The sequence below is a fragment of the Lissotriton vulgaris genome, chromosome 6 (genome assembly GCF_964263255.1).
Source record: "Lissotriton vulgaris chromosome 6, aLisVul1.2, whole genome shotgun sequence".
Lineage (NCBI taxonomy): Eukaryota > Metazoa > Chordata > Amphibia > Caudata > Salamandridae > Lissotriton > Lissotriton vulgaris.
Window position 1 is genome coordinate 1,628,752,556 of NC_141694.1, and position 17,301 is coordinate 1,628,769,856.

The following is a 17,301-nucleotide window of genomic DNA, read 5'->3' on the forward strand; positions in this document are numbered from 1 at the left end:
GGTTTGCTGTTTATTACCCTTTCCCATGTACTGTTGTCGCTTTGTATTATTGTACTTTCGTGCAAAAGTAAATATCTGCCCGTTTGCATAGTCTGCTTGGTCTCGTGCAAATTTACTTATTTTCCTCATTTTAATTTTGTCACCATGTTTTTTTAATCTTTCCAGCATTGCATCCTTTAGCTTTTTCGAATTTTCAGTTTCCGTGATTTTATCAATATCCTCTTGGATTTTTTCGATGTTTAACAAAATCTCTGCTCGGTCTATGGCCGCATATTTTATTAAGATCCGAACCAAGTTCATGGACGCAGCCAGATTATTTTCTCCCCATTCCTTAAGCATCAGTGGGTTTGGTTTTTCGAAACTGGGTGCAAGTAGTATTCGTAGTCCTCTTGGCACCCGCCCGGCAGCCACGTATTTTGATAAGGAGTAGTGCTCCCACCACTTTGTAATTTCCAAGCGCCTCTGCTTCTCCAACTCTTTGTACAGCGCTCCGATGTTTGTTTCCTCCCGTATAGATGCATTGGCTGGGGGTTGCTTATTTCCACTAGGAATATATATATACACACGCACATTTTCTCTAATAATTTGGACTCATGGATTATTAAAGTATGTTCTAATATTTTTTATTCCTACTTCTGTCATTAATTTTATTATCTGGTATCTATTACTTTGTGTTTTATACTTCCTACTTAACTCCGCATCTTTGTGGGGTTTCTGTCAACTTGAACTCAGACCCCTGCTATTTAAAGGAAGAGCCATGAATACATCAATCGAGCTTTGACCACATCTTCATGTGAGCACTTGCTTAGTACTGTTGAAAAAAAAAAGCTTATCCAAAGTGAATTGAGCTTCTCTATGTTTGCAATTCTACTGTGCCAAGATATTTCTTTATCAGATACCTACTTATGGACTGGAGGATAGGTGAAGTCTCAAGGGGGCACAGGTCTTTCTGCTTTTCCCATCAAAGCTCAAAATCATATACCACGGTCAGACAAAATACTTTGAATCTGAGATTCAGGCCAAAGCATTTTTGGATGGACCGAAGTAATCGAGTTTGCTTATTTTTTTAATATAAATTAACCCCTCTTTCTGTTTGCTTAAAAGTAATTTTTGTGGTTGGTTAACCCAGGGGTTTCTTTGTTAGAGAGCAATTCTCGTGAAGGTCTGTTTTTGTGTGTACATAGATAGCAGCATTTCTTGGTGGGGGGGGGGGGTTCGCTTATACCAGTCTTGCCATCACCGGAACCTCGGTTCCTGCCTAGTGTTGGGGGTGGTAGGGGTTGGGGCAAGGGTGGGGGGGGGGGGGGGGGGGGCGCCGTCAGAGGGGGGTTTGGGTGGGAGGGTAGGGTTTGGGGTGTGTGCGCATTTAAAAATAAAAAGCTTGAAATACGTTTTTCTCCACTATGACAATCATGGTAATGAAAGATTAAATCATGTAAGAACTACAGCATTTGTGTTTTCTCTAAAGTTACACAATGGGGTCACTTAAGGTAAATATAGCCTCCTGTAATGTGTGCGGACTCAATAATGGTAAAAAGCGGGCTTTGTTCGCACATATTATTCAAGCACTGCACTTAGAAGTACTCTGCCTACAGGAGACTCATGTCCCCTGGAACAAGAGGGACTGCCTCGGAATCCCTGGGTTTGATCTAGTAGTATGCTCACAGCAGTCCTCTATGATACGGGGGGTTGCTATATTGATGAAACGTGGGTTGGGCTCTTGTGTAAGATCTAGTCAAGACCCCGGGGGGAGATGGGCAATAGCGGAGCTGCGTATCTGTCACTTCTCTTTGACGCTCTGCACGGTGTATGGTGCCAACTTGGACGATCCTGCGGTACTAGAGCACTTAAACGTTGCGCTGGCTTTATGGCCCCCGTATGCCTGTGTGGGGATTTCAACATCAATCTATCTGCAAATTTCGATGTGGCAGGGGGTCAGAGTTATGTTGGACAGAAACCAAGAGTATACAGAGCCTTACAAGGCCTAGTTCTAGAACATTGTATGACCCATCTCTGGTTCTATCATTGCAAGAACTTAGATGGCACACAAGGCCTAGTTCTAGAACATTGTATGACCGATCTCTGGTTCTATCATTGCAAGAACTTAGATGGCACTACATATTTCTCTGCCCCTCATAAAAAAAAATGGTTCGGTTACATTATTTTTTTATTTCAAATCAATTAGCCGATGCCACATCAATCTCTATGTCCCCTAGAGTTATCTCGGACCATAACCTATTGACCATCAATTGCTGTTTGACAGTGTATGCGAGAATTCCTAGATTATGGACATTTGAGAGGAAGCTGTTGCTAGAAGCGCCATATCTAGATCATATGAGGCCCTGGGTCATTGGATTCTTGAATATTAATAGAGCCTCAGCCCCTAGTAACACAGTATGGGACTCACTGAAGGCAGCTGTCCACGGCGAAACTAAGTTATTCGTTCTTTCGTCAGAAGCAAATTAAAGAAACAATTAAGCGCCGTATGGACGAACTACGTCATGCAGAGATTCAGCTCACAGCTGCTATTTCTGGGGGGCTCGATATATCTTGGGTGCAGATACAGGTTGCATGTATTAAAGCTTCTCATCTTGAGTTCTTGTGCCAGGATCTTGCTGCCAAATACCTACAGTATAGATCAATGATGTTTGAGCATGGTGAATGATCAGGTAGGGTATTGGCTAAGCGGCTTCATCAGCGAGGTATGTCTAATCGCATTGATAAGATCAAGGATGCGCAGGGAGTAATCCAAGAAACCCCAGAGGGCGTTATGTCAGTCTTCTTGGGATTCTATCAATCCCTTTATACCGAAGAAGTTAGTGCGCAAGTGATAGAATCAGAGTTTGCCTCCTTTACCGAAGGTCTTGGTACTACAAGACTCTTGGACCACCAAAATGCGACACTAGCAGCACCCATTGAGAGGGAAGAAGTAGAGGTAGCTCTAAATTCATTAGCTAGCGGCAAGGCAGCAGGTCCAGATTCTATTCCGCTGGAGTTTTATAGCACATTTCGGACGGAGCTTAGGGAGGATCTTCTAATAACTTTGAGAGATGTACAGCAGGGCAGGGTTCCAGACTCCAGGCGGTTTACAACAATTATCTTGCTGAAAAAAAAGGATAAGCCAGAGCTGGAACCTGCATCATTCCTTCCAATCTCGCACCATCAATGCTGATAGCAAGCTCTTTTCTAAGATACTAGCGGCTAGATTGGCAAAAGTCATATCTCCCATAGTCTCTATCCATCAGCATGGGTTTATCCCCGGAAGATGTACGGCGGATCATGTCCGGCGGATCATGTCCGTCGAGTCATAGCTCTTCTGGACTGGGCTCAAGCTACGCGATCTCCCCTTGGTGCAATCCTGTTGGACGCCGAGAAGGGTTGCGTGGGGATTTCTATGGAGAGCTATGCGCTGGAAGGGTTTCTCTCATAGCTTTATATTTACGCTGCAGTCGCTGTATATTGCCCCACAAGCCATTCTGTCTATCTCAGGCTTGCAATCGTTGCCGTTTGACATCAATAGAAGCACCCGTCAGGTCTGTCCCTGTTCGCCTCCTTTATTTGCCCTTTATATTGACTTGTTTATCAGCAAATTGGAGCTTTCTCCCGAAATTATTCCAGTTAGGGTAAATCTGGTCGAATTTAAAGTTCTGACTTATGCAGATGATTTAATTGTCTTAACTAGCAATGTTTCATCGGCATTTCCAGAAATTAAGAGACAGGCTGAATCCTTTGGTCGCATATCAGGGTACAAACTTAACGTTCAGAAAACACAGGTGATTCAGTCATCCTCCATGGGTCCTTCTGATGCACCAATTGTCCAAGTTGCAACTTACTTGGGGATTAAAATCACGGCTGCAGTAGAGCAGATACCGGAGATGAACATTTTACCGATAATAGGGACTGCTAATTCCACCCTCCGTTAGCTCGACAACTTGGAACTATCATTATTTGGCAGGAGGAATGTGTTGAAGATGTTGACCTTACCAAAATTTTTGTACATCTTTAGGACTATCCCGTTGGAATTTGCCCAGTCCAGCCTCAACAGTGCAGAAAGATGCTGTAATAGGTTCTTATGGGGTTACTGCCTTCCTCGAAGGGCCGCTAAATGGATGTGTCTGCCACTGGAAAAGGGTGGGTGGACAGTTCCTAGTCTTTTGTTGTATAACTGGGCGCCGTTCTTGCAACATCTCGCTCAGCCTCTCTAAGGCCTACGCTCCCCACTCCCACCAGCACTCAGTCCTTCCATTTTCGAAATTGGGTTGGGAGAGGAGGCTAAAAGGATTCTTTCTTCAGTTCTAGAGCCCAGTTATTATAACAAGACCAAGTTCAAGGTAGCAAAAGCAATTTATTCAGTTTGGAAGAAGGTGCGGCGGATATGGACGATCCCTAAAATAAAAAATGTTCCACCTCTTGCTGCTGCCAGGTTGTTACCCTCTATTTTTCAGGATTCAGTTGTAATAAGGTGGCAATCTCATGGTATCCTTACGTTGGGGGATTTTGCACATGATGGCAATATGGCTTCTTTTTCTTTTTTGCAAGATAAATTTGGTTTAGGTACGCACACATTTTTTAAATTCTTACAATTTCGTAGCTATACAGGTACTCTCCTGCAGAATTTTCCAACCGCACTAGGCAAACAGCCACTCATGAGCCTGATCCTGAGGAAGGCTAGAATTGGGACCCTGTATAAAAGTTTGCTGTCGGGACTCCCTGATGACCTTCACATCCAGAATTTGAAGTTGGATTTGAAATTCGGAACATTTGGCACTGATGTAGGCCAGGCTCTGGAGCTTTCACATTCAGCTTTAGTTTCAGGGAGCCTTCGCTCAAAAAGCTATATGGCACTATTCGACTTATACTATACTCCCAATAAAATATCTAAATAGGGAGGCAGTGGTGCTCAGTGCTGTCCAAGGTGCGCATTGCCCGCTGTGAACTATATACACATGTTTTTCTCATGTGTTAAGTTGGACAAATTTATACAGGAAGTTCAGTTGTTTATTAATAACTCTTTAAAAATTCAGGTTGCGGGAGATATCTGTGACCCAATACCTGAATCTGATGGCGAAAGCTCTGATGAGGAATCTGATGATGAGTATTGAGATGGGAGAGGTCATGTATGAAGGGGTCTATTTTTTGGTAAAGGGGGGAGGGGGCACTTATTGTCTGTTTTGCTTGGCTGACTTGCTGCTCATGATAACTCAAACATTTATAACTGTACAATGTCTCTCCGATGTCTGTTTTCAATTTAATAAAAAATAACTTAAAAAAAAAAAATTCCGGTTGTGTTCACGGCGGAGCTGGTGATAATAGGTTCTGAAACGCACAGTGTTAGATCAGATTATGAATCTGCCTTTCTGTCCATTGCAATGGAACTATTCTGAATGGATAAATCCAGTCTCCCCAACCTTTCCGAATTAGAAAGCAAGGATACTGGCCATCCACAATTTGGAGTCAGCCGTGTTTTTGAGAAGTGGCAGGAGGAGAAGGGAGAGGGGTTTAAAAATATGGGCACCATTAAGGCATTGGTTGAATAATTAGGTTTTTTGCAATTCTTTTTTCTCTTTCTCCCTTACTTCCTTTATCTTGAATTCTCTTGATTTATGCTTCATTATATTTGATATCATGCTCTGTAAAAGAATAAGATAGGATTTATGACAATTGTATTAGATTGCCATTAAGCAGCGGTTAATTCTTGCTTTTCGTTTTCATTGCATATCTCTTGTATATTGTGTTCAATTTGTGAATGTTTTCAAGCTTTTTAATAAAAAAAAAGGATAAGTGAAGTCCTGGTAAGGGCTCCTGAGTCTTTTGTAATTCTTTAAGTTGGGTATCACTGGAGCCATTATCAACATTGGTTACAAAATCTATGTTTTTCAAGTTGGTGATCTTGAAAAGGCCTCTCATATTTAACAATCTGAAAGAAACAGGTTAGTATTAGATTCCTTACCTTAGAATATCCCCAGGCGTCAGACTAGATCTGGAAATTTTTGCGTAGCAATACCCCTGCGCGTCGTTAGGCGTCGTCTCTGGCTCCGCGTCCGTCGTCGGAGTACTTAGACGCCGCCCATGCGCGCTGATGTCAGTTCTTCTTTTTTCCGCGCCAGCTAGCACAGATCCGGAGAAGCTCTACCCCTTAGTCACTTTTTGACAAAAACTTTTTGATAACTTTTGATCCTCTTCAAGTCGTTCTCGACTCTTCAGGTGCCAGTAGGGATGCCTGGGTTCAAACCCTGCTCGAAGTGTAGTCGACTGATGTCGAATACCGACCCCCATCGCCGGTGTCTGCAATGCCTAGGTCTCGACCACAACGACCGATCCTGTTCCGACTGTCGAGCCCTGATGTCGAAGGCTAGGCGGGAGCGGTCCCGCAAGCGGCTCGAGCTCCGGCAGTCAGCCCCGCGCCATTCGAGGTCCCGGTCCCACGGGAGGTCGAGGGACCGGTCGCGGGGACAGAGCCCTCACAGCTCCGGAAGTCGCCATCGGTCTTCTGGTTCCTCCTCGGGTAAGAGGCATGAGAAGTCGGAGCGGCGTCATCGACGCGCGGCCGGGGTTTTGGGTGGCACCACCCACGCGGCTCTGCTGAAGTCGCTGGTGCCTCATCCTGCCCCATACCTTCGGGTCCCTGAGCAAGATGCGACGCGGGAGGAGATCGAGCAGTACCTCATGGCCCTGAGGTCGCTCTATTCTCCACCGGGCCCCACGGCGCCTTCGGGCCCAGTGGGCCCGGCTCCGGGGCCTAGCGGGTCAAGTGCTCCGGCACCGACGCCAGCCCCGGCGCCGTCTGCGACTTCGGTCCCGGCGCCGGTCAACCTTACGACCTCACCGGCGCCGTCCCCGAGGGTGTCACCACCGGCACCGACTTCAGTCGACGCCGGCCCCAGTCCTTTAATCGCTCCTGTTCAGCCGTCGACACGGCCCCGTTTGGCTACCAGGAATTGGGTGACGAATAGGACTGGGAGGGGTCTGTGGACCCTCTGACACGGGAGTGTCAGGACCAAGCGGACTAGACAGAGGAGCTGGGGGAGGCCAGCGGCCTGGACCTCTCTCCAGACACTGGTTTTGTCTCCCCTCCTACCGTGGCTACGGAGGAGTGGGCAGCCTATAGCATAGTGCTGATGCGGGCGGCTAAGGCCTTAAACCTTACACTCCCCTCAGCGGCCGTGAGGACTAATCTCCTCACTGAGGTCCTCAAACCGCAGTCAAGCCTCTGCTGCCATTCAATGGGGCCTTATGTGACGTTCTGTTGGGCACCTGGTCCAAGCCCGCCTCAGGACAGCCTGTGAACAGGGACGTGGCCAGACGCTTCCGCCCGGCTCCGGGTGACCCAAGGTTCCTGTCGACCCACCCCACCCCCGAGAGCCTGGTTATCCAGGCCTCTAACTCCCAGACCGCGTTCCCGTCGGCTCCTCCCGACAGGGAATCCAAGAGGTTTGAACAGTTTGGCAAGAAAGTGTTCTCGTCCCTTAGTCTGGGACTGCGGTCAGTCAATACCGCATGCCTCTTGGGCCGCTACACCCACACCCTGTGGGACACGGTTGCGGGCGTGCTGCCACAATGCCCTGAGGAGGTCAGGGCTAAACTCGCCCAAGCCCTAGTGGAGGGTCGAGATGCGGGACGGTACTCTATCCGGTGCGGACTGGATACCACTGATACACTGGGCAGAGCGATGGCTACGACAGTGGCGGTTCGACGCCACGCCTGGTTACGGTGCGCTAATTTTTCGGCCGATGTCCAGGCTACTCTTCTGGACATGCCGTTTGATGGCCGTGTCCTATTTGGCGACCAGGCAGACCACGCGCTTGAGCGCTTTAAGGACTCCAGGGCTCGGCCAAGTCCTTGGGCCTCTCGGCCCCGCGCCAGCAGTCAGGTGCCTTTCGCTCCTTTCGTGGCCAAGGAAGGGGCGCCCCCACACGTGCCGCCAGCCACAGAATCTTCAGCACGGTGGCGGCCGTGGAAACCGTCGGGGAGGCGGTCGGGGACAACGGCGAGGCCAGTCCGCACCTGCTCCCGCAGCATCCGCCTCAAAACCTTCCTAGTCCGAGCTTTCAGGCCCATGTGACGCCAGTGGGTGGCAGGGTACGCCATCACCTCTTCCACTGGCGCACCGTCACATCGGACAGGTGGGTGCTGCAAATCGTCCAAAGGGGCTACTCCCTCCCCTTCGAGGCGACCCCTCCAGCCATGCCACCGCAGTACCACCGCGTGTCGGGGGACCACTTGCGACTTCTGCAGGAGGAAGTTACGGCCCTCTTGGCCAAGGGGGTCATCGAGCGCGTTCTTGGGCCAGAAGTAGGGTGTGATTGCTACTCCCACTACTTTCTGGTACCCAAGAAGGGCAAAGGGGGCCTACGCCCTATCTTGGACTACGGAACGTCAACGGCTTCCTCCGGAAGGAGAAGTTCAAAATGTTGACTTTGGCTCAGGTCTTGGTTGCCCTAGACCCGCAAGACTGGATGGTGGCGTTGGACTTGCAGGACGCTTACTTTCACATCCCCGTCCTGCCGGCCCACCGGCGTTACCTGCGGTTCACGGTAGGCCTCGAGCACTTTCAGTTCACCGTGCTCCCCTTTGGCCTTACCAGCTCCCCACGGGTGTTCACGAAAGTGATGGTGGTGGTCGCAGCTCATCTGCGCAGGTTAGGGGTTTCAGTCTTTTCCTACCTCGACGACTGGTTGTTGAAGGCGGGCTCGCCCCAGACAGTCGTCAACCACCTCCTGATTACGGCGGATCTCCTGCACCTGCTGGGGTTTTCCATCAACGTGCCGAAATCACACCTGTGTCCCTCCCAAAAGCTCCTCTTCATCGGAGTTGTTCTGGACTCGGCGCAGTTTTGGGTTTATCCGCCTGAGCAGAGAGTCCGGGATATTCAGGCTCTGATTCCGATCTTTCAGCCTTTATCCCGGGTTTCGGTCAGGTTGACGCTGCGGCTCCTGGGGCTGATGGCTTCCTGCATCCTTCTGGTGCATCACACCCGGTGGCGGATGCGGGTTCTGCAGTGGGACCTGAAGTTCAGCGGACCGTGATTGGGTCAACGGCAGATACCTCTCCCTTCCCCAACCGGAGCACGTGGTTGTGACGGACGCGTCCCTCCAGGGCTGGGGAGGCCACATGGGAGAGCCAGAGATCAAAGGCCTCTGGTCTCCGGCGGAGTCCCAGCTCCATATCAACCTTCTGGAGATGCGGGCGATTCGTCTGGCACTGAAGGCATTCCTCTCCTCTGTCCGAGGGAGTGCAGTGCAGGTGTTCACGGACAACACCACCGCCATGTGGTATTGCAACAAACAGGGCGGTGTGGGGTCCTTGACCCTCTGTCAAGAGGCTCTGCGGCTCTGGCAGTGGCTGGAACATCAGGGCGTGACCCTGGTGGTTCACCACCTGGCAGGTTCTCTGAACGCCAGGGCGGACGAACTCAGCCGACGGTGCTCGATGGATCACGAATGGCGTCTGGACTCGGACGTGGCGCAAGGCATCTTTCTGCAGTGGGGAGAGCCTTGGTTCGATCTATTCGCCACCGAAGAGAACGCACAATGTCATCAGTTCTGCGCGTTGGAATTTCCAAGGCGGCACTCGCTCGGCGACGCATTTCGTCGCGAATGGAGTTGCGGTCTGTTATACGCCTTTCTGCCTATACCACTTCTGCCCAGAGTGCTGAAGAAGATCAGGCGCGACCGGGCCCAAGCCATCCTTGTGGCTCCGGACTGGGCTCAAAGGTTCTGTTATCCCGAGCTACTCAATATGTCAGTCGGTCCCCCGATCCGTCTGCCTCTTCAGGAGGACCTTCTGTCGCAGCAGCAGGGGACGGTCCTCCACCTGAAACTGTCCAGTCTCCACCTCCATGCTTGGAGATTGAGCGGCGGCAGTTGAGGCCATTTGACTTGCCTCCTGAAGTCTGTAATGTTATTCTGGCAGCCAGGCGTCCCTCCACAAAGTCGGTATACGCCTGCTGGTAGAACAAATTTGTGGCATGGTGCACAGCAAAGGCTGTGGATCCCCTTTCTGCCGCTCTTTCTGAAGTTCTTCTCTTCCTTCTTTCTCTTGCCCAGCAGGGCTCTGCTCTGGGCACTATCAAGGGCTACCTTTCTTCTCTTTCGGCCCTCCTAATGCTGCCTGATCAACCTTCTTTGTTCAAGTCCCCTATAGTAACTCGTTTTCTGAAGGGCATCACAAACATGTTCCCACCTGTTCCCTTTGTGATGCCTCAGTGGGACTTGAACCTGGTTCTTACTTTCCTGATGTGCGCTCCCTTTGAGCCGCTTCATTCTTGTCCTCTCAGTCTTCTCACCTTGAAGACAGCTTTCCTGGTTGCCATCACCTCTGCCAGGAGAGTGAGTGAGCTCCAGGCTCTGTCTTGCAAACCCCCTTTCCTGTCTGTGCATCCGGACAAAGTGGTGTTGCGTACAAAACCATCTTTCCTGCCCAAGGTAGTCTCTGCTTTCCACATCGAGCAGTCCATCACCTTGCCCTCCTTCTTTCCGCCTCCGCACCCTTCAAAGGATGAAGAGCGGCTCCATCGTCTGGACCCAAAACGTGCGCTTTCATTCTATGTGGATCGCATACGCCAGTTCCGGGTGGATGACCAACTCTTTGTTGATTACATGGGTGCGAAGAAGGGACGGGCGGTGCATAAGCGGACCATCTCTCGGTGGGTCGTCTTATGCATCAAGGCGTGCTACTCCTTGGCTAGAAAGGAGCCTCCAGTTGGGCTGAGAGCCCATTTCACTCGGGCCACGGCAGCTACTACTGCCCTGGGTCGGGGAGTCCCCCTGCAGGACATTCGCAAGGCGGCTACGTGGGCCTCGCTGCACACCTTTGCGAGGCACTACTGCCTGGACAGTCAAGTCCGGAGGGATGGCTTCTTTGGCCGTCCCGTCCTCCAGGACTTTCTGGTGTAAGTATTGGTTCGCAGACCCACCACCGGGGTTGGTATTGCTGGGGTATCTATTCTAAGGTAAGGAATCTAATACTAACCTATTTCTTTCAGATGAACAAGTTACTTACCTTCGGTAACGATATATCTGTAAGAAACAGTAGTTAGTATTAGATTCCTTACAGCCCCACCCATCCTCCCCGTTCTGCGAACTGATACCTAGGGTTAAGGTCATCCCCTTTCAGGGCCCTAGTTTCTTGGCACCAGTGTTGGTTCTAGCATGGCTCTGCGTATCTGGCGCTGAAAAGCTGTGTCTAAGAACTGACGTCAGCGCGCATGGGCGGCGTCTAAGTACTCCGACAACGTCATTCCGGCGCAAACGACGACGGACGCGGAGCCAGAGACGACGCCTAACGACGCACAGGGGTATTGCTACGCAAAAATTTCCGGATCCAGTCTGACGCCTGGGGATATTCTAAGGTAAGGAATCTAATACCAACTACTGTTTCTTACAGATATATCGTTACCGAAGGTAAGTAACTTGTTCATTTGACTAGTACATTGAGTTACTGAAGTATAGACTATGCTGGCTTTAACTTGAAGATACCTAGAATTTATAACAAAGCAATATAACCGGGTTTTGCCTGTAATTATTTTAGACTCCTGGCTTAAGAGCACGCCCTGGAAGACTGCAGTGGTTTGCTGAGAAATGCATTACTGGCAACCAGGTAAGTGAATGCATTCACTGCCTGGTATCATTACATTGTTGGATAGAATTTTCTTTTTTTTATTGAGCCATCCACCCCCTTACTGGTTGTATTAACCAAGCGGCTTAGACCCTCTTCGGCTTGAATTGAATTTATGTTGTAACTAAAGAAGACTCAAATTTACTTTTCAGAAAGTTGGACAATTTTGAACAGAAAAAAAACATCTTTTGTGCAAAAACAGGATCTTGTAGTTCTTGAATTAATACACAAAGCCTGATTTTCCACCCCTGGTACACAAACACATCCAGCTTAATGAATCGGTCTCTTTCACAGAGCAGCTTGTGGAGCTTTGTCCGCTCTTATTATTATTGTGAAATTTATAACGCACTCAGTTACCCAGGGGCATCCCGGCGCTGGACACAGCGAAGGAAAAAGACTCAAACTCAGCCACTACACCGGAAACAGATAGGTCTTGAGGAGTTTCCTAAAGTGCAGTATGTTAGGCTCTGAGCGTATCTTAAGGGGCAGGGAGTTCCACAGTGCCGCCACTTGCACCGAGAAACGCCGGCCACCCGAACGAGCTCTTTTAACGCTGGCTGACTGAAGCAGGTGTTTTTGGTCAGAGCGAAGAGCCCGTGTGGACTTATATGGACGTGCCATATTAATCAAAATGGAGGGGCCCCTCCCATGCAGGATTTTGTGTGCAGTGCATAAGGATTTGAATTTCACCCGCTCCTTAACAGGGAGCCAGTGAAGAGTTTTCAGGGCCGGGGCAGCCGATTGTCTCCTAGGGACCATCATCAGCAGTCTAGCGGCTGCATTCTGAACCTGTTGGAGGGTCTTAAAAGTCGACTCCGGGGCACCGAGGAACAACGCGTTCCCATAATCGAGTCTAGACAAAATAAGACCACGGATCAGAAGTTTCCTTGATGAATCAGGGAGCAACGGTAACACCTTGCGAGCTGACCGCAGCAGGCCAAAACAAATCCCCGCTGTCTTCCTGGCGTGTGTCCTGAAGGACAGATCTTCTTCCAACCATACTCCTAAGCTCTTGATCTCCTTCTTAGGAGATGGTGGAACGCCCAAGGACCGGGGCCAACAACTAGCTATGAGTGAAGGCCTGGATTTGCCAAGCAACATCAGCTCAGTTTTTTCTCCATTGAGCTTCAAAGCAGAGTGGGACATCCACCGATGTACATTGGCAAGACAGTTGTGAAGAACCTCAGGTCGTTCCGCCAGCTGGGTCAAACCTACTACCAGCTGAGTATCATCAGCGTGGCTGATGATCTTCACACCTGAAGGGGAGACCACTCTTTCAAGTGGAGTCATATAAACATTAAATAAAGTAGGGCTCAAAGATGAGCCCTGGGGGACTCCACATTAAAGAGGGAACGAGGTCGACTGCTCTGCCCCTTCCCAGACTTGATAAAAACGGTCTGAGAGGAAGGACTCAAGCCACTTCAGGGCCATTCCCGTAATGCCCACCTCTGACAGACGTTGGAGGAGCACCTGATGACTAACGGTGTCAAAGGCAGCACTCAAGTCCAGGAGGATCACTGCCACTGACCCCCCTGAATCAAGAATGCTCCTTGCTTCCTCCACCACTGCCAATAAGGCCGTGTCCGTCCCCTGACCAGGGCGAAAGCCAGTCTGGGAGTCTCCCAACAAACGATGGAATTCAAGATGGTGTGAGAGCTGGCGATTGACCAATTTTTCTGCAATTTTGGAAAACCCGAGCAAAAGTGAAATGGGCCTAAAATTGGCCAAATTGGAAGGGTCCAAGCCCGGTTTTTTCAGCAGTGCTTTAACAACTACTTTTTTCCAACTCTGGGGCACCGTACCCTGAGAGAGGAAAAGATTGATAAGGTCCATAAGCGGGGTGGAAAGAATGTTGGCCACTTGTTTGAGCCATTTCATAGGCACCGGGTCACTAGGCGACCCACTCTTCATCCCTTTCAGGACTTTTACAACCTCTTCCTTTGTAAAAGGGCCAAAGGAGGACAGCTCAAAAGGGCATGTTACTGGGCCAAAACCCACCTCCAAATTCTGTGACATCACCGGCAAAGAGGACAAGATCTTCTCTATTTTAGAGTGGAAGAAGTCTGCCAACTCCTCACATTTTTCCTGAGGGTTACCATGCACGACTGGAGGGACCGGAGCCTTCAGAAGATCCTTAAAGATTTTAAAGGATTCCCCTGTGGAGTTACTCGCCCCATCAATCCTGTCACTGAAGTAGCTAATTTTAGCGTCCTTCAAAGCGACTTTGTATTTCCTCATGGCTACCTTATAGTCTTGCCGGCTCTCTTCATTCCACTCTCTCCTCCATGCCCGTTCCAATCTTTTACAGATTGTTCTCAGACACCTAAGTTCAGGAGTGTACCAGGGAGCGGAACCAGTTCTTCTTTCCCTGGTGGGCCTTTCTTTTTCGGTATTATTAGATCAAGGGAACTAGTCAGCCAATTTTCCACGTGCTGGTCAGCTGTAATTGGGTCAGAGACAGGGGGGACAGGTTCTCGCCAACTCAACCGCCCAGCTGTCCACTGGCAGCCTAGACCATAGCCGCTCAACTGTATACCGTCTGGGTACAGGATCTCTCCCCTTCTCCAACTGCCACCTAAGGGGGACTAGGCAATGGTCTGTCCAAGGAAGCGCCAGGGGCGGCAGGGCCTGTAGGTTCTCTGAATTAGAGAAAGCCACATCCAACTGGTGACCCTTGTTGTGGGTAGCTCCGATGTTAACGAGCTGCAGATCAAGTGCTCCCAACATGCCTCGTAGGTCTCTCGCCACTGCATCGCTCGGATCTTCAAAATGCAGGTTGAGGTCCCCAAGGACTATAAAGTTGGAAGACGCGGCGGCTAATTGTATAACCGACTCAAAAAAAGAATCAGTGAAATTCCCTATCGCTGCAGGAGGCCGATAGACAAGAAGGCCCGCAATAGAGATGGTGGGAGAGATAAGTAGCGAGAATTGACAGCCTTCACAGTTATCAATACCGCTATGTAAGGCTTTACACGTAAATTTATCTCTGTACAAAATGGCCACTCCTCCCCCTCTCCCGACCGGCCTATCTAAATGAAACATTAGATATCCAGGAGGAAGGGCTTGGACAATATCAGGTCCTGAGCAAGGGGTCAGCCAAGTTTCAGTAAGCAGCAAGGCGTCTAAGCTGTGGTCCAGAATCAACGAATTAATTTCCGTGGTGTGACAGGGCAATGACCTGCAATTAAGCAGAGCCATGGAAATTTGAATGCGATCTTTTGACGAACTACCGGAGCAACATAAGGAGCAGTTCTTAAAGGGGACACCTTCTGCCCATTGGTAGCCGCAACTAGGGTCTCTAGGAACGCGTAGCGAAAGTAAAGTGTTACTGGAGTACCTGCGAGTAGGATCCGTGAGTCCGGTCGAGCTGAGCAGAGTAAAGCGCCCTATGCCCGTCTGGGCCCGGACGGGCTTAACTCTGGCGAGACTCCGGCGACGTTCCGGTGATGACGCTGCGTGATGACGCTGCGCGTCAGCATGGCTGGCTTTATGTTCGCCCAGCGTCAATAAACTAGAGCGCTGACCGCGCCGCCGGCAGTTTACCCCCTCCCAAAATGGCCACCACAAACGAGACAGTGGGCAAGGGACCCGCGATAACGCGGTGTTCTCACAATTAGAGTGGGGGTAAGCGTGACAGCCGTGGAAGTCTGCGGATGGCCTCAAGTAAAAACAGGGGAAAAAGGTAAACTAAGAACCAAAACAAAATAGGCAAAAACGGGACGATTAAAAAAGAATTAAACAGAGCAGAGTTGCAGTAATATGCTGTGAGCACAAAGTCCTTCCTAGAGCGCTATGAATCAGGATGTTAAGGGCGCTCACCTGGGAACAGCCTGTCTTTATGCTCGCCCAGCGTCAATAAACTAGAGCGCTGACCGTGCTGCCGGCACTGTACCCCCTCCCAAAATGGCCGCCACAAACGAGACAGTGGGCAAGGGACCCGCGATAACGCGGTGTTCTCACAATTAGAGTGGGGGTAAGCGTGACAGCCGTGCAAGTCTGTGGATGGCCTCAAGTAAAAACAGGGGAAAAAGGTAAACTAAGAACCAAAACAAAATAGGCAAAAACGGGACGATTAAAAAAGAATTAAACAGAGCAGAGTTTCAGTAATATGCTGTGAGCACAAAGTTCTTCCTAGAGCGCTATGAATCAGGATGTTAAGCTCTTGGTATTGCATCAGTTAGAATAATGTTTCTCCAGTGATTACATGAAATGCTTTTATTGAAATGCTTGTACAGCACCAGAGAGATACGAAGGGCAGGAACAAAAAGAAAAAATATTTTTAGAGCTATGCCTAAACATAAAAATGCAAGCAGGCGTAAACCAGTCTCCTTTGCTAATGCTGACTTCTGTAACAACTATTTTGTTGTGTTGGAGTTGGCATCTTAAGTGAAAGTGTCAAACAACAAATTATGTGTTCCATTTTCTTTAGGTGGTATGTTATTCTGTGGGAACAGAGGAGAAACTGTATTAATTTAAACAGATTAGAAGTTATTGATATAATTTTATCTTTTAATATTATTTTTAACTGTTAATTGAGGTACGGACTTCTGACATGCCCTTTGGATTTATCTTTGTTTCTGTTAACTTTCCTAGAACATAAAATGTAACAGAAGCACAAATAAAAATGAAGCACATACATAGTATCGCCCTGATAGAGAAACAACCAGACAAGTAACATTTACGTAGAGGAACAGATTGTTATCATTAAGTATGCTCAAAGTGAGAAATGTGTAAATGAAAAGATTCAGTAATTGCATCAATTATTGTTTCTTTCTTCAGATGGAAACCTTAGAAAACTTTGTAGAAATGACTCAGAAGCTGTTTGAATGTGACCGAGATGAGATGTACTTCTACCTACTAAAGCTGTGCAGTAAGTTTGTTTTTAATCGGCAATGAGATGAATAGAATTTGTTTAGGCCTTACGAGACTTCTCTAATGTATCAGTTTGATTAGTAAATTAAGATTTAGTGATGTCATATTTCTGCTGTGCATAGATTGCAATATGATCACAATGGAGCCTAACCCTGTTCCTCATATGTCCTTTTCCAGAGATACTTTATATTGGTCCCAGCACTGACACTCATTACCCCCAATCTACTGTACCCCACACTCAAACACTGTTAGTGTCAACAGTATTTTCCCTCTCCTGCCTCTTCTTCCTTTTCTAAAGTATCCTAAGTTGTGCTCGGGAGTGCTTTCTTTTCTGTACATTTATGAGTGATTCTTCTTTACCAACGCTGTGCTGCCAGGTTTTAATGTTAACTTGTGTGGTGTCCTTTCTGCATAGAACTGCACTTTACTTGCAGTTGTATATTTTTCATCTTTAAAATTCCTTCCCCTTTCTCGATTTATTTTGTGTTACTCGGCATCTGTAATATCCTGTGTTTACTGTATTGATACCTGCACTCTGGTAATTATTATAATAAAGCAGTCTAATGCCATTGGGTCATGGTCATGTTATGTCATCACTACTATATACCTAAACTTTGAAGAGTACGGGTGCTGTAGTGCAACCATTAGACTTCATTAGATGGAAAGGAGAAATTAGTCCCTTTCTTAAGGTCAACATCATAAATGTGACTACTTATCCTCACCTAATTTTAGCCAAAGCAAAATTAGTTGGTTGTAAAATTGAGTGTTCACAATAGCAGTAAGGGAAAGAAGTTATTCATGATGGATCCAAAA

The 17,301-nt window shown here is 48.5% G+C and overlaps 1 protein-coding gene across 1 annotated transcript in view; it reads left to right on the top strand.

Annotated features, from left to right (window-relative positions):
• LRPPRC (leucine rich pentatricopeptide repeat containing) overlaps window positions 1-17,301 on the top strand; it is a 675,215-nt gene that overhangs the window by 505,055 nt on the left and 152,859 nt on the right. The window contains exons 26-27 of the mRNA XM_086927797.1: window positions 11,530-11,598; window positions 16,396-16,486. Of these exons, the coding sequence (XP_086783923.1) occupies window positions 11,530-11,598; window positions 16,396-16,486 (160 nt within the window). The remainder of the gene's footprint in view (window positions 1-11,529; window positions 11,599-16,395; window positions 16,487-17,301) is intronic.